At 37.0% G+C, this 16,460-nt stretch overlaps 2 protein-coding genes across 2 annotated transcripts in view; one reads left to right on the top strand and one right to left on the bottom strand.

Annotated features, from left to right (window-relative positions):
• The window catches only part of CACNA2D3 (calcium voltage-gated channel auxiliary subunit alpha2delta 3), a 512,160-nt gene that overhangs the window by 418,294 nt on the left and 77,406 nt on the right, over positions 1 to 16,460 (top strand). The gene's annotated exons all lie outside the window — the stretch shown is intronic.
• LRTM1 (leucine rich repeats and transmembrane domains 1) lies at positions 7,923 to 15,923 on the bottom strand. The gene is made up of 4 exons (XM_067303629.1): positions 15,837 to 15,923; positions 12,199 to 12,380; positions 11,342 to 11,967; positions 7,923 to 8,356 (listed from the first exon to the last, which is right to left on the bottom strand). Exons 1-4 carry the CDS (start codon positions 15,921 to 15,923, stop codon positions 7,923 to 7,925), a joined length of 1,329 nt encoding a protein of 442 aa, XP_067159730.1.

The following is a 16,460-nucleotide window of genomic DNA, read 5'->3' as shown; positions in this document are numbered from 1 at the left end:
ATTAGATATAACTTACATGAGCAACAGGTGTTTTTATTTATTTATTACTATTGCCACCTATTGATAAACATGTAGAATTGCAAATAAGTTTTGTTCGTTTCCATGGTACCAAAGCAAGAGGGAGGAATGCCTAAAAAGGATTGTTTTTATTTAATCATTTTATACCAGAAATATTTTAAATATAATCAATTTTGCATTGGAATTTCTATTTATCAAAGTCAAAATTATGACATAAAAAATGCTAAATGAGTTTTCCCTGCACACACAATTTTCTGTAGTGTCTTCATCAAAATTGAGTAGAATTTTAGTCTGTTCATTTTAAAAAAACTCAAAAGCTTTACCAATAAAGTCAGACCTTCAGCCTCTGAATAGAGGCAAGCCCTGATTTGATTGCTCTATGTCAAGTTAACTGGAATACTAGATTAATGGAAGGTCAGTGTAGCTAAATTAGAGAAAAATGAAAGTATTCTGAATATTTCTCTTATTTAGAGTAATTCTGTAAAGAAAATAAATTTGTGTTCTTCTCATGGTCTTCTTTCCCTGATCCACTCTCTTTTTTGCTGAATCTACATTAAAAAAAAAAGATTACAGTAATTCCTGTTTGGACAGAAGAGAAAACTTCTTGGTGGAAGAGCCCTGGCTTCCTTCACTGTTCCAAGCTCTTTGCTGTGTTGTTGTTGTTGTTGTTGTTGTTGTTTAGTTTTTCTTCTGTGCGTTAAGCATTCCTCATACAGATGGCCTAAAGATCAGCCCCTCTCAGCGTCTTTGGTGGTGAAGGTTACCCAGAAGCCGGTAACTCTTGCGAGAATAATAGACCCATAAGGGTCAGATTCTGCCATTCGTGAACATGTTGAATAATAGTTACACTTTGTAAGTAGTCCTTCCAAGGGAAGAGACTTATTGCTACTTTTCCGAATGATTAAGAGTGGCCTAATTTTTTGCACAGGCATTGTTTTCTGCTGCCAAGCAGTAAAAGCTGAAAAGAAGATGGGAGATACGTTCTATCATCCATGACTCATATCTTTATATAGCGCATTGTCTTTCCGTAGGTACGTGACACACAAGGGTCCCTGGAATCTGTCCTTCAAGCGCATGGCAGGTGCATTTAATTCCATAGCGGATGGTGCCGTAACACAAGGGCACAGTGAGTGTTAGGTTACTCCATGTCCTCGGCCACACAGATATGTGAGCGTGATAGAAATAATTTTTTGCATAAGAGATTTCTTAGAAACAAACATGTTTATGCAGCTTACCACAATGAAAGGAATACCTTTTAAAATAGCACTGTTAATTTCTGCTAAAACTGTGATTCATCTTTGAGTGTTGTTTTACGTATATATTTTTTATTTTTAAATATACATTAAAATATACATTTAAAAATAATAAGTGGACCTTTGTAATCAGATGTAAGAGGTATAATTAAATTTAAGAAAAGACAGCTTAGCCCTCTTCTGTTCACTGATTGATTTTAAATTCCTTTATTAAAAATCTTTATTATGCAAACATAGAGTACTATGTATTCTATGTCCCAAATTGTCCCAAATAAAACCAGGATATTTTCCCTTTCAAGTATCTAACTTTTCAAACCTGATCCTTTATTTTTATAACCAGCCATATCCAGTTCAAGGGTTCTGTCTCCAAGCCCTGGTTAGAGATGAATTTTTCTCTAGAAGTCTGTTCTTTCATCACCTAAATAGTTCTCTGTTTTATATCATTTTAAGAACAAGCATGAATATAACAAGAAATTCAGTTATTCAGTGTTAAAAGTTCCCCATCAAGCTGCTAAAAACCTTTAGGTACTTTGGATGACAGAATTTGAAGATTTAAATTCTGCTTGTTTGTTTCCCATCCATAAGATAAGGAAGATATGGCAAAAATTTAATTTCATCACCAGCTTGTTAAAAATGACATGTGATTTTGAATGCTTCTCTTCTGGCCACAGAAAGCTAACACTGAAAATCCTGCTGTTTAAGATATTTCAAATTGTGCCTTGAAAAAAGGAATCACTCATAGTCTCATATTGCTTTTGAAATGTAAATCTCTGTCTTTTGAGGTTGGTCACACTTTGTTTTTTTTTAACTTCCTGTTTGAATTAGTGTTTGTAGAACTGCAATTTAAAAGGAAAATTTGTAGATATACCAGTTTCCAGTAGCTGAGACTTTTGGTGATGGAGGCTCCAAGTAGGCAGGATTCTTTTATAGTTTTGTGGAGAAAATGTGCACATTTTTTCTGAAACTAACTGCCTTTATATTATTAAAAATATGTTTTTCATTCTCCTTTTTATTTTTATTTTTTTTGGTATGTTAGTAATTGCATTGTGTTACCTTAACACTCTGTTTAGATTTTTTTGGAGTGAATTTTGCATGCACAGATCTCTTTGAGCCGGAACCCAGGACATACTTTAAAAAAGTCAAGTCCAATAATTTGATTATCTTCCAAAAAAGAGAAAAGTAGTTTGAAGTAGTGCTATTTCTAGGAATGATGATATTGTGAATGTTAACAAATAGTTAAGTCTGTTATGGTTACAATAGCACTTGAAGTAAATATATCTATTGTAAACTGCTCTGTTCTGCTTATAGGTTTTTTTTGTTTGTTTTCTGCCACATGTACTGCCTTGGTATTACTATATTACCAAAGACATTCAAGCAAATGTCACTGCATTCCTGCAAAGTCCTTAAAAATATGACACCATCTATAAAATTGCATTTTAGTATGAAGGCCTAAGGGAAAATGAATATGCCATCATAATGACACACCAACCAAATGTTTGAAGCTTTCTAAAATAGATGTTTTCCTTGTCAGGCAAGACAGTGATTTACTTAATCTTTACTCCCCTTCGTAAGCCACAGAAGATTATATTCAGCAGTAGCGTTTAGTAAATCCCTCAAAATGCCTTGCATGCTTTGGTGGAAAACCACTAGTTTATATTTTTCCAGAGTTTCTTGTACATTTTGAATATTATCTTTGTATTCATAAATCTAATATTGGTATATAAACTAATGCTTTCAGTTTCAGGAAAATCAGTATATTTGCACAGTCTAGCTTTAAACAACTGACTGACTGACTTGGGTTAGGAGCCATGACTTGGTCAGGAAACACGCTTTGTAGGTAATCCTTGGAGAGGGTAGGATCCTCCACAAAGTGCTTCAGAACACGTGCTACAATCCTGCCCCTCTGCAGTGGCTGAACAGGGAATCTGAAGTTAGAGAGTCCATTCGCCACCATTCACGTTTGCATTCGTTTGCGTTTGTTCTCAGTTCATTTTACCACATAGAGTTAGTGCCTGCAGTAATTAAATGACATGGTTCTTGGAGATATTTCTCTGCTAGTGTCCTCTGGAGAATTTAACCTCTTTTTGCCTAATTCTTTTCTTGGGTTTTCCTCAGCACTTATTCTCAGGGAATCTAGGGCTCTGACGGATAGATTAGATCAGTATCCTGATATGTACAGTAAATTTCTTAGAGGATTCTGTTTTTCACTTATGCCTTTTTTTTTGAGTGCTGTATAATTTGGGTAGGGGTAGGAGCTTTGGTAGCAGAATGGGTCTTGCGGTCTAATAGCAATCAGATTCTAGGGGTATTTTGCCAAAATATTCTGCCGCTAACAAAATAAATCCTTGATTGGAGAACAAGGCAGCAGAGAATCTGTCAGTTTTTTTTTTTTTTAATTCAAATAATACTGTGCATATATGAAGCTCAAAAGCACTTTGCTGAGTGATTCTCTGCAGTTATGCAGGATATGAATACATTAATCTCAGATTAAATACCATGGATTAACTAATTCATCTCCCCTGGAAGACTATATTTCCAAACATTGACAGTCTTCTCATAGCTTCTTGTCTCCTTGAAAATCTTCTGCAAAAAGTTCAACCTGCAGTGTGCACAGCCCAAAAACTGGGGGATTACTCTGTAGTCAGTGAGAGATAGCAACTGCAACTTTCCTTGGAGATAGTTATGTAGTATATAGTCATAGGTTTGTTTATTATGGGTTTCAGATTCCAACTCCTTTTCCCCCGGGGTGGGTTACTCCCACAACCTGGGAAGCATACAATCATATTTCAAGTAATATAAACCCAGGAAGTATCAAGAATCATTTATGATTATTAGTACTATGACACTTCCGGCCAGGTCTGAAGATCAAAATTGTTGAAGTAGGCATACTTTCTGGGTGCTTGACTAAAGCCTGCGTATCTTTGTCTTCCGGCCAGCAAAGATGGATAGTTATTAGTAGGCAACAGTTGGTCTTTTTTTGTTAACATTTTAAATGATAGATAAGCTATGTGTAATATAACTAAACTGTCTGCTTTGATATTCAAGAAGAAGGATCCTGATTCTGGCTGGACATTAGATTGCCAAGGGATAATGAGGCTGTATTTTGACTGTCCTTTTGCAAGTTTTGGATGGAGAGGCACATACGGCAAACAAATATGGTTTAGTTTGTTAAGCTTTGTTTCTTTCAATATAGATACTAAGGACATTTTCTGAAAAGAGCATTGGCATATCATAGTTTTTAATCTCTGTTCTAGGCTGAAATTTTAGAAGAGTGCTTTCTCCATCTCCATTTTCCACATTAGTTTCTGAAAACAAAGTAAAATGGTGAGCCTATATTTGAAAGATAGAAATACACAATATATTTACTTTCTCTGTCTTTGCAAATAGCTTACAGAATAGCATGTCCTGATGTTTGGTTGACTTTGTGGAAAGGGATGCTTTTCACAGAGATTAAGAAAAAAATACTGTATTTACTATAATACCTCTCACTGGATTGCTGAAAAACAACAAAGCTTTCTCCTCAACCTTTATCTGAAAAATAAATCTCTACAGACAATTTCTTATTTCAGCAGCAGATGTCCATTGCTAAGCTCTACAAATTAAGGGCACATCTGTAGGAAATCCCTAGATCCAGCCTTCCACTTGTAACAGAATACACAACAAAATGTGCCTTTTATCTCTATTTTACAATAGTTGAACATTCTATTTCCTGCACTGCAAAATAAATAATTTTACATTTGTTAATTTAAGCAGGTGAATCAATATTTTTCTCCGTTGACTGTCTCTTGTAAGCTTTTCATTATAAATTACTAGAATTTGTAAATGCATATTCGTAAATATATATATTCTTATCAAAGTTGAATGAGATGTTTCTCTTTTTTTTTTTTTTTTTTTGTAGCAAACAGCAAATTATAAAGTGTAAATCAGATTTTTCATGGACTGGCTTGTTCTACTTCTGTAGCAGAGTGAACTAATGGTAGTATGAAATACTTTTCTTCCTGGCAGAACTCTGTATCAACTTACAGCCTTATGTGTGCTTGAAAATCCCCAAAGCATCTTAAATGTGACTTGGAAAGAGTTTCTTTAAATGTTTTTGTGCCCTTCATTGCCCTTTTCTCACCTTTTTTTTTTCTCTTTTTTGCTTTCTTACAATAAGAAGTCTAAAAGATTTTTGTTGGTTGGATTTTTTTTTAAAGACTGGGAAGATGTTCTGTTTATTTCTTACTAGGAAATATCGAGTCAATTCTTGTTTCTGCTCTGCTTGAAGACATCAGAAGTGTGAACTTATTTATAATGAAAGCTGCCGTGCTGCAGCTGAGCTTGTTAGAAACAGTGTAGCTGAAATCTCCATGGAGGTTGGAGGTTTATTAGCTTTCATCTTAGGATCTGCAGTGTGAGTGCAAGTGTGCTCATTTTAGGTGGTCACCTAAAGAAAGCACTGTGATTTGGCTTGGCTCTGAACTCATCTTTGGACCCATGCACAGAAAGATCCTATCCAGTAGATCCAGCAAAAGGTGGATCTTTTGCTTTGAAAAATGTTATTACAGTAAATGGAAAAAAAAAAGAATAGAAAATGTAGATCTCCACATTTATTTTGAAAGTAAATTATTCATTAAACTTTACTAAATATTTCAAGAGAGAAGAAAATCAAACTCCCATCTGAAATACGTATTCAAGAGATCAGATTTAAGAGCCTGAATGTGAATATTCTGTAAGATTCTGTGCTGATGATGTCTCATCTGAAGTCATGTGCCCAATTTTGAGTGCTGCATTTTAAATAAAATGTAGACAAACTGAAAGGGTTCCAGGGAAAGCAAGAAAAAAAATAAGTTTGGAAAATTTGGCCTTACAGAAAAATTTGGAACATCTTAGTTTGTTTAGTCTAGAACAGAGAAGAATGAAGAGAGCCTAATAATTTTGAAGTACTTAAGAGTTACTTAAAAAAAAAAAAAAGGAAAAAAAGAAAAAGAAGACAGTAATTGATTGTTTTTCATGTCTGCTAGATATAGGTTAAGTCTGAGATGCTTATTTTTTTCTGGACATGAAAGTAACTCCAGATGCAGGAATGAGTTATAAAAGTTGAGTTGCAATTATTACTAGGTAGATAAGAGCAAGGGTTACATGCCTCCTGGCATGTAGCCCATTACTCAGTTGAGGCTGTTTTTAGAATAGCTGCAGAGCTCAGTCTTGGACTCCATCTACTGCAAGGAGAGTGGAGGTCTCTGAATGCCGTGGGATGGCTTCCTTCTGCCCCTACTGCAGACCGTTTCTCAGCCATTGCCCCTCATGAGCCTTCTGCCCAAGGGAATACACTGGTGATATTTACAGCAGAGCAGGTTTAGCATAGATGTTAGGAAAAAAATCTGCAGACTGTAAGCATAGTTGGTCTCTGCATCAGCTACCTAGACAGGTCTGTTGTCCCCGTCACTGGAGAGGTTTCAAAAATACGTTGGACAAACATCTGTCTGGAATAGTCTAGATGTTCTTAATCTGGTCTCAGAAAGAGAGATGGAGTAGCTACCTCTGTTGGTTGTCTTAAAACTGTCATTTCTAGGAGTAATTTGAAAAATACTTCTGCACTTTCAAAATATTCTTTCTGTTCAAAATTTATGGTGCTCAAATGGTTTTGGCTCTGATTTCTTCCGATGGTAAAATTGCGCCATAGAAAGTTTAGGGTGGACCCTTGAATTAATTTAGCTGAATGTTTTCCCTGTGAGAAGGAGAGCATGTAAACATGCAACCATATTATCCTCCATACTGAAGGCAGCATTGTGATGAGAGCTGCGTCTGCCGTGCGATCTGCAGAATGGGGCGTTTGTGTGGATTTGTGAATAAGAAGCTTCAGGAATGCCTTAGCAAGCATGGGTACTCGTAGGAGAACGGGTCGTGTCTCTTCATATACGCTATGTGTGCTTATTTCAGTGCTCGTACCTGAAACACAGTGTAACCTTTCTTCCTTCTTAAGCATTTTCTCAGCTCTCTTCCTTCTTCCCTAGTAAGTAATTTAGAAATGAAATGTGATAGCTAACAAGGTGCTTCCTGTCTTCGAAGCTAGATAATGGATGAAATGCTTTATTTTTGTCTTGCAGGACAGATTGGAAGGTGGAAAAAATATTTTCAAATGTTTTTGACAGGTTCTCCAAGCGATCAGCAGCAGTGTATAGATTGGCCCATTCTAAAACTGATTGCGAATTGTATTTCTGGATATGTACCACAAATTTTAAGAACCTACAATGCAGTCATTTATAATTATTCTGCATTTTTCTTTGCAGAAAGCTCACTCATGTTGGCTACTGGCTGTAGCTACACCATAGCTCCTATGTCGTACTAATATTACATAAATGGCTAGTAATGGAGAATGGAATACTTGAAAGTGGCTACATCAAGATTATGTGAGATGCCCAGCCTTCAATAGTGGCTTCAGAATATACATGCACAAAATATAAATAAACTTACATTCATTTACTTAAAATCTTAATATAACACCATTCCAAGGGAAAAAAACCAAATATATATATTTACATTAAATTTCTTTAATGTGAAAAAGCAAAGAAAAGCAGTTGTAGCTAATAAGTCAATCCTATTTAGATTCCAGGCCTTTTAACTGAAGGGAGGACTCTCTGTTTTCAAGACACCAAAGACAAAAGCAACTCAAGCCAAGGAACTATCAAATGGCTGTTTTTCCTCAGGAGTCCCATGCTGTCTTGCTGGGGCCAAGTGTTCTCTGTGGTATTTAGCAGTAAACGCAGCATAGGCACAACCATAAACAGCAGCTGCCAACATCATTAGACACACGATTCCACAGACAACTCCAGTTATTACTACAGTGGCAATCGCATGACGCAAACTAACAGGCCTTGGCTTTGGTTTAGGTTCACAGTTTGAACGGCTGTTTTCCCCGTGTTCGCTGTGATGAGCATGCTTCAGAGAGCTTCGGTGCTCAAAGTTATGGTGATGAACGCTGGCCAGATGCACGTGAGCTGTCGTAAGAGGGCATGCCCCAAACAGCTCGTAAGGAACTCTGAGGAGGTCTTTTCCCTTCCGAATTCCTGGTGTTGAGCAGATAATGCCATCGCTTATTCCTCCTGAAAAGAACACATTATGGTCTTGAGCTTTGGGGAGTTCTGAATTAACTTCATGTAAAAGTAACGGAAACCTTAAGAAAATTTAGAGTCAGCTTTGAATTTGTACTTTTTCCAGTTAGATCAAAGGTAAGATGATTACACTTTAATAATCATATAAACAATTATTTGCCTGTAAAAGTAAAAAAACAACACTGGTATAAAAATAAGCAAATGCAAATTCATACCATTACTTGTTTTTATAAACAAAAATGGAAGCAATATACTTAGTAAATATATCCCATTGGACTTGACAGAAATATTTCATGAAGTAGTCATTGTTCTGACACCATACGCTAATATTTGTCATGATGCAAAGAGAAAGTTCAATAAGTTGCATACATGAACTATTTTTTAAAACAAGGCTCATGATATTCACAGATTTAAAGGAGTTAAGATTACTATTAGCTCATTCAAATGGTAGATTTCATAACTGTTGAGAACCAGCTTCTGCTGTCTCCCAAAGGATGTATTTAGTGTAAAGGAAAGTGAAGTAGGAAACCTCAATCCTGCTAAAGCATGCGGTTGGTCCTCAGCATGTAGAGCGACACGCTGGGAGTAGACCACAGCTTTAGGGGCATAGTCTGTCAAGGAGTCAACAAGGCCAGAAACAATGTTTATGTAATTTAAAAAGTCATCTTAACTGAGTCAACTCAAATTTCTCCCTCTCTTTTATCTGAAATAAAATACCTTTTAGCTAAAGCCAAACAGAGAGATTTTCATTTTGAAGAGAATTTGTTTGAGAAAGTAGTGAGCAAGATGGGCCCAAAGCGTAATCTTGAGACTACCTTCTCCACAAATATTGATGATATTCCAAGATATGTAATAGCATAGCAGCTAGTCTCTTGGTCTTTAGTAGCCAAACCCAAAGCCTGGATCCTGACACCTCCAACTTGAAAGTTTGAGTGTGGGTGTGGGTAAAGCTCCAAATCCTGCAACTCTGGCCCTTCTGTGGTTATGAGTAACTAAAAAGCCTGTGCTTGGAATAGAAAATTGGAGCTCCACCTGAACCGAAGCATTCTCTGTAATTATTTAAGAATATGCATCAAGTATCAGTTGCCTGGCCTGGATTCAGGTAAGAAATACTGAAACCTTTTAAAGTCATATTGGACACAACATTCAACACTTCTTTTAAATTCAGACAATATTCTGTCTCTAGCAATGTTTTGTTAGGGCTTGCAAGAAATATCTGTAGAGCCACAGTACTGTTTTGTAATAAGTATATGATATAAGTAATAGGAGAGATTAAAGTGCAGTGTAACTAATTTTTTTTCATTTGATTTCACATGAGTAATTTTAGAGTAACATAAACTTAGAAGAGGACGTAATACGTAGGCTTCTTTTTAAAATTGTTGCTAAAATGAATCTGTTAAGTTCCTTATCACTTCATTTTGATAGTTTGTGAAAAGATCAGAAAGATGGAAAGGCACCACTTTCTAAACAATTTCTAAACAATTTTGGGCTATTTTTTTTGAAATAAGCTACAGAACCTGTGCTGCTGGCAGAGTAATTAAGATTATCTGCTTACCTTGGATCATTACCTGCTTCTGCACAGAGAAGTCAGAACCCCTGCCAAAATTTGTTGTAGGAAAGAATGCAGCAAAAGCCCCGGGACGACATAATGTTCTACCAATCCAAAGTATTAGGATTTTAACCCCGAAAGGGGTTAGCCTTTTGTCCGTTTGGCCGGGGCGCTCCCTGGCAGCGGCTTTGCCTAACCCAGAGGCTGTTGTACTGACTGTGTCCCCGCGCAGCCCGTAAGCGTTTTGCAGCTGGCCTGGTCTCGGGAGCCCTTCTGAGACGCAGGCGACGGGGGCCCTCTTCACATGTGCTGTGTTGTGGCACGCTCTCTGTCGCTTTGGTGTACAGATAGGAAGTCCGTAATTTGTATCACATTCAAGCATCAAAGCCTGATTTAGAGAAGAGCAAATTGCCCTGTGCTTTTGAATTCTCGAAGTCTGAATATATCTCCCAGCAGAAGGAAAGAAATTTCCTTTAATGCTTAAATCCTTTCCCTGCCTACGCTATCTATAGATGAAGTAGATATGAGAAAAAGTGTTTTGGGATGATGAATGCTTGTTTACTTTTTTTTTTAATCATGTTCGATTATAAAGCTTCTCTGAATGCAAGGAAAAAGACAACTTCTGAAATACTCAAAAATAGAATTGAATCATACTCTCTTTTACATAGAGTAACTCATGAATATATTTAAAAGCAGGTGTGACCAAAAAATGAGGCTACTTTTTAAAATAAATTTCACTTTTTCCCATGTGATGGTATTGCACATTTCTGTCAGGAAATGGTCAATGAATTTAGTACCTTTCAGTTAACAACAAATTAAGCAAGAATACTATACAAGTGTAAACATGTGCAGGGTGCAACATATATTCTCAGAGAATATATTCTTAAAATATTAAAGAGCTACTGAGTGATATGTATCATGACTTAAAGAGAAATCACAATTCTGTGTTCTCTAAAGTTAAATCGATACTGATGCCAGGATTGATATTAACCCTCATATACCAGGCAAAAAGCTTCTAAACAGTAGGTGTTGATTTCTAGCAAAAATGCAGTGGTAGAATTAAAGCAAGTGTGTGTGTTTGTGCATGTGTGCTTATTGTATACATAGATATGGGCATATACAAATACGTGTATTTCCATAATGTATCTATGCACACTTTATATATGTAAGTGTGTGTATATGTATATACTTCCTTTCTCTCTTTTTATACGTTTATGTAAAGTTCCTCTATAATTCTCATTTGCCACCTGTAATTGTGAAAGCAGCTATACTCCAAACTATACATACGAATAGATTTTAGTATACTCGTTAGAGGGGATGTTCTCAAGTGTGAGGTGACTCGTGATGGCCACAGCAGGGAAGATCAGCTGGATGCTGGCGGTGTGTTCTCCTCATGTGCATTGTGTCTAATGAGAAGAGTTCCTTACCTCTGTATAAGAAGCTCTCCAGCCAAAGTTTAAGGCCAAAGACATTACAATTACATTGCCAGGGATTATCTTGGAAGAGAACCACTTTCAGGTTTGGAAGGGACTCCAGCAGACCTCTGTCCATTTTCTCAAGTTTGTTATGCTTCACAGACAAGAGTGTTATATTCCCTGTACTGTTTCCCAAGGTCTCCGGCAAACGTATTATGCTGTTGGATGACAAGTCCAGTTCTTTTAGGTGTGGGAGGAAACTGAAAGTCTTGTTTTCTATATAATGGATGAAGTTCCTAGTTAGGTTTAGAACCTGTAGGTATTTTAATTTTTGGAAAGCACCTGCTGCCAAACTTGCGAGGGAATTGTTAGACAAGTCTAAGATTTTGAGCAGTGGTGTTCCAGTGAATGCATTTTGATTGATTTTCCAAATACGGTTATTCTGCAACTGTAGTATCTGAATTGCAGGGGGTAAATGGGCAGGAATTTCAGTAAGTCCTCTATTCTTGCAGTCTACAGTCTTTGAAGCTGGATAGCAGAGACATTTTTCGGGGCATCCATGAGCCGCATGTATTAATAAGATGATGCTCAAAACCAAAAGCCAGTTACCTGTATCACAAGTGAAAGAAGCAATAATGCTGTGAAATTAATTTAAAATTTGTGTCTTTTTTAATACACAGATTAGTAAAATAAGCAAAGGATATACAGTCTGATAATAAATGTTAATGTAGGTAGCAAAAAGAAAATTTGTTTTTAATTTACATTAGTAAATCTTATATGATACCAAAATTCTTTTATAATGCAGAATTAAGTCAGTGCTTCCATGGTCTTAAAGTGAAGTACTTCCTACTTATCTTAAGTACAAATACCTTTCAGCAGGTTTTGCCATCAGCAAAGCCGCAGAGCTTGAAGGAAGTGTTTCTACCAAGTTTCTAAAACTATTACGTTGTAATGTTTCACTCTCTATAGCAGTAATAACTTTGAGGTGTCTTGTGCCAGTAGAGTTGCAAGTACAGCTTTTATTTTTCTGCCTTTTTATTAGTTGTACTACCTAGAAAGAATTAAGTTAATATGCTGTCAAAAAAATAACAAGCTTCAAAGACTTTGTTGTAAAAACAGATAAGAGCACTTTTCAGCAATCCAGATTCTGTAGGTTTGTTCTTTAAAATATCTGTGTTTATACTTTTTGCTTCTATTCTCTTATCTGAATGCCAGCTGTATTTCCCATAGATACGAGTTTCTAAACACTAAGCAAACACTTGTCAAGAAGCTGTTAAAAAGATAAATGAGGTCACAGGAGTACTTAGTAAAATTTAGTATTTATAATTATTGTCTGCTCCCTGGTATTCAAGTCAGCTTTAATTGAAGAAATAATAGTTTTTACCTTCATATACTGTTAACAATCTTACATTAAAAACAAAGTGCTGCCTAAAGCTGTGTTCATATGCATAGCATAAAATAAAAGTTAAAAAATCAGATGTTGAGTGATTCAATTTGAGTTTCTTTGGCTAACGAAAATCAGATCTGTTTGAGAATCAGACTGATAAATCCTTTTGTAACATTGTTTTTCAGATGCCTCAAATCATTGCTACTATTTACTACTTTAAAGTAAAAAGCATTTTAGTCGGTTACTGCTTAAAACCTTTTAGAAATTAAAGGATAAACTGCTTATCGACAGATCAAACATTAATTAGTAAGAGTGATCAATCTCTTGAGGAACAACAGCGTATGATTATAACATTGAATATGACAAATGTATAAATGAAAGTTATTTTAAGACTACAGTTTAAGTTACAAACTACTCATTAATTTTCACTTTAAAATGAAATTGTATTTAAATTAAAATTATACATAATCTGAAATTCCTCAATTCTCTACTGTAGAATTCACTTGAAAGAATTCAGCATCTGTACAAGCAAGATAAGCAATACATTCAACTCATTATATTGCTCTGCAACAGTTGGCTCCAGAAACTGAGACACAAGTTCCAGTGTAGAGTTAAAAATAAACACTGGCTGGTAAGGCAGTATTGTTTAGAGCACAGAATAATTTTGCTGTTATTCTAAATGCTTCAATATCTCACCTTTCATGCTTGTTTGCTTGTTCTCCACCTTGCAGAAGGTCCAGTCCAGTTTTCTGAAGCAGATCAGTAGCTGACGCTTTGTTCCGATTCCCACGTCAAATCTGTAATGTGCCCATCCAGTTTCCTTTGTGTCTTTTTTTTAGACGGTATCTGTGGCTGGCACAGAAGTGCAACTATTTCTAGTGTGTTACCATCAGCCTTTGTTTTTTTTCTTGATTGTGATCTTTTTTTTCCCACTGTCCATCTATGACTCTCAGATGCTTACTCTGCCTCTCGTAATCAGTCAAGTGGCCGTGCGCGGAGTGTCTGTCAACTCTAGCCGGACAGCTGTGACATACAAATCATGACCTGATAGCCCTGCCTTTTCGATTGTTTAATCTGCCTCAAATGCAAGGCACAAAAATAAAGCTCCCCTCTTAAATCCAGTAGAGTTTCTGAATTCGGGGGGGTTATTAGCTCTGCTGGGTCAGTTTCTGCACGATCAGATGACTCTGGCCATGGATTCTGGTTATCCTGGGCTGTGACTGGAGGCAGCGGAGTGTATAGTGTCACTACGAATAGGCCTGTGTGTTGATGACATGGTTTTGACAGTGCACTTGTTTGCTCTTCTAAGCTTATTCTTCTGACATCCAAAAGGATTAGGTGTGCTGACAGGATTTCCTTGCCTGGGAGCACTAACCTGGTGCCTCAGTAAAAATGGCACGCACACTTGTGTGGTCATCAAGAGTAATGAGCAAACCTGTTTCTTTCCAGACTTATTGGAAATAACTGGCAGGCGGTATTAAACTAGTTCTCCATGAATTCTTACGGTGCTTTGACTTGTCTCTTTGTTACTCCTTCAGTTTAAATCATTCATACTGTAGCAGTTACAACGATAAAGGGATCGATGACCTGTGACTATGAAGGAACTCAAAGGAGTTTAAAGGAATGTGAGATCTAGTATAACAGGGTCTTTCAAAGTCATATGATCACTTCATCTGTTAGCTTTACAATGAGGAAGGAAGTCATGTAATTAAAAGCTTTCAGCTTTCTTACATATAACATAGCTTTTCTTGGCGCCAAATTCTGCTTTTAGATGCTTATGAAAAAATGATAGTGAGCTCACTTTCTAGGGCAAAATTTGTATATTATATAAAATGCTATGGAAGGAATCATTGAAAAGCCTAAAATGAACCTCTGGAGATTGTCTGGTCTGCTGTTGAAAGCAGGGACTTGGATTAGCTTGTTCATGGCCCTGTCAAGCTGAGGCTTGGATGTTTCCAGTGAGGGAGATTCCACCACTTCTCTGGGCAACCTATTCCAATGTGCAATTGTTCTGAGTGAATAATTATTTCTTATATCCAAACAGGGTTTCCCCTGACCTGTGCCCATCACCTCTTGTCTGTCATCATGCATCCGTTTGAAGACAGTGCCTCCATCTTCTCTATAGCTACCGTTTAGGTGCAGAAGGACGACGATTAGGTCCTGCCCCTACTCCCTGAGCCTTCTCTTCTCTAGCCTAAACAAACACATTCCGAATGATTCTCAGTTTGCTTTTTGATTAGTAATTTCGTTAGTTGAGCTCCCAAGAGATTAAAAGTCAACCCTGCCCTCACATAATTTGCTGTGTATTTAATATCTGCTAAAATACTGTCATGTGTTCTGTGGTTTCTCCTATATAGGTATGTGTAATACAAGGATTATTGCTAAAGGAAGCACAGCAATACAGTTCGCCTCCTTCTGCTCCCCAGACTGTAATTATTAAAGTTATGCTGCCAACATAACAAGATAAAAGATGGAGATCTTTACATCTCCAGTACATGACACTGCTTCCTAAAATAATTGGACTTTTCTTTAAAAAAAGGGACTGTAACGCATTTTAGATCTATGTGATCATAGCTGAATTCCCTGCACTAACTCCGGTGCAGATTTATGACAGTTAATATAGTGCACTTTGCTAGGTTTGCTGAGAGTTGGCCTTGGCCCTTTGGTGCCTAAGGAGCTCTTGCATCTAATATCTCCTACCAGACTTAGTCCTATCCCTAACCTCCGGACTGGCCCTTTTGTCCCTTGCATGAATTGTGCCCACACCAGTGATCTCATCTACCTGGTCTCCCTTTTCCACCCCGTCACTTCTTAAACTTGCAGTCCCTTCCCCTCTGTCCCTTTGTCCCTGGTGTCTGCTCTGTCCCTCAGCCTGCTCCCTAGTCCACTCCGGCAGGCATCTTTAATTCCCTTTTCTTGGCTGCAGGAGGAGATCTAGTGTGCTGCAGTTGCTGTTCAGGGAGCATGTTGTAAACGCAACTGCGTGCTATGAAGAACTGTAACTGTTATTATTGCATGCTTTGCTGAATTGTTTCTGACGCAAGTCAAGACAAAAGGAGCAGTGAGCAGAGCTGAACAGTGTCTGAGACCATGAAACAAGTGACACTGTGAAAAGCAAACCTGACTGTTCATCTGGAGGCCACCAGGATTGTTGCTGCCAATGGCAGACCGTATTGTTCGTGACAGTCTTGATGAGTGGCGCGTCATCTTGATACCAGATGAAAGACTGCAATTTAGTATAGAGGAATCCCATAAATGTGCCTTACTTGGTACCACCGCCGTTTTAAATGGCTCCAACTTTCCAAAGGGAAGGGGAGATGAGCTTAAAGATCACTTGTAAAATACTTTATATTACTATCAGGTTAAAGCAAAGCACTCTCTTTGTTGCACAATATATTTATCTGGCATTTCCCTTCTCAACCTGCATATGAGTGCACACCTACAAACATATAAACACACCTATCTTAAATAGTACCAGTGAATCATTTTAATGAAGATAGAACTAAATGTAATAAGGACTCATCCTTTGCATCAATAATAAGCCTCATGACTTTTGGCAATATTATAGGATGTACTAGCCTTCCTATTGTTGTTTTCTTCTGTGATAACACTTTTTCACACTTCTGAGTTCTCCATGGACTTAAAATTGTATTTTGGCACATGAATTCAAAGGGTTTCTTTTTTAAGTTGTTGTTCCTTTTTAAAGAAGTTTTGCTGATCAGGTGGGTTTGCAAGCTCTCGCAG

This window comes from Apteryx mantelli, chromosome 12, assembly GCF_036417845.1.
Source record: "Apteryx mantelli isolate bAptMan1 chromosome 12, bAptMan1.hap1, whole genome shotgun sequence".
Lineage (NCBI taxonomy): Eukaryota > Metazoa > Chordata > Aves > Apterygiformes > Apterygidae > Apteryx > Apteryx mantelli.
Note: the sequence above shows the minus strand (reverse complement) of the source record. Positions and strands in the feature narration are given on the sequence as shown.

What these genes read in the sequence shown, in the direction of transcription:
- LRTM1 (XM_067303629.1), bottom strand. Translation starts at nt 15,923, where the DNA reads ATGACGCGCCACTCATCAAGACTGTCACGAACAATACGGTCTGCCATT. An exon ending in GCCTCCAGATGAACAGTCAG is followed by an intron (nt 12,381 to 15,836) that starts GTTTGCTTTTCA and finishes AATTCTTTCTAG; the next exon opens with GTAGTACAACTAATAAAAAG. An exon ending in GGAGAGCTTCTTATACAGAG is followed by an intron (nt 8,357 to 11,341) that starts GTAAGGAACTCT and finishes TGTTCTTTTCAG; the next exon opens with GAGGAATAAGCGATGGCATT.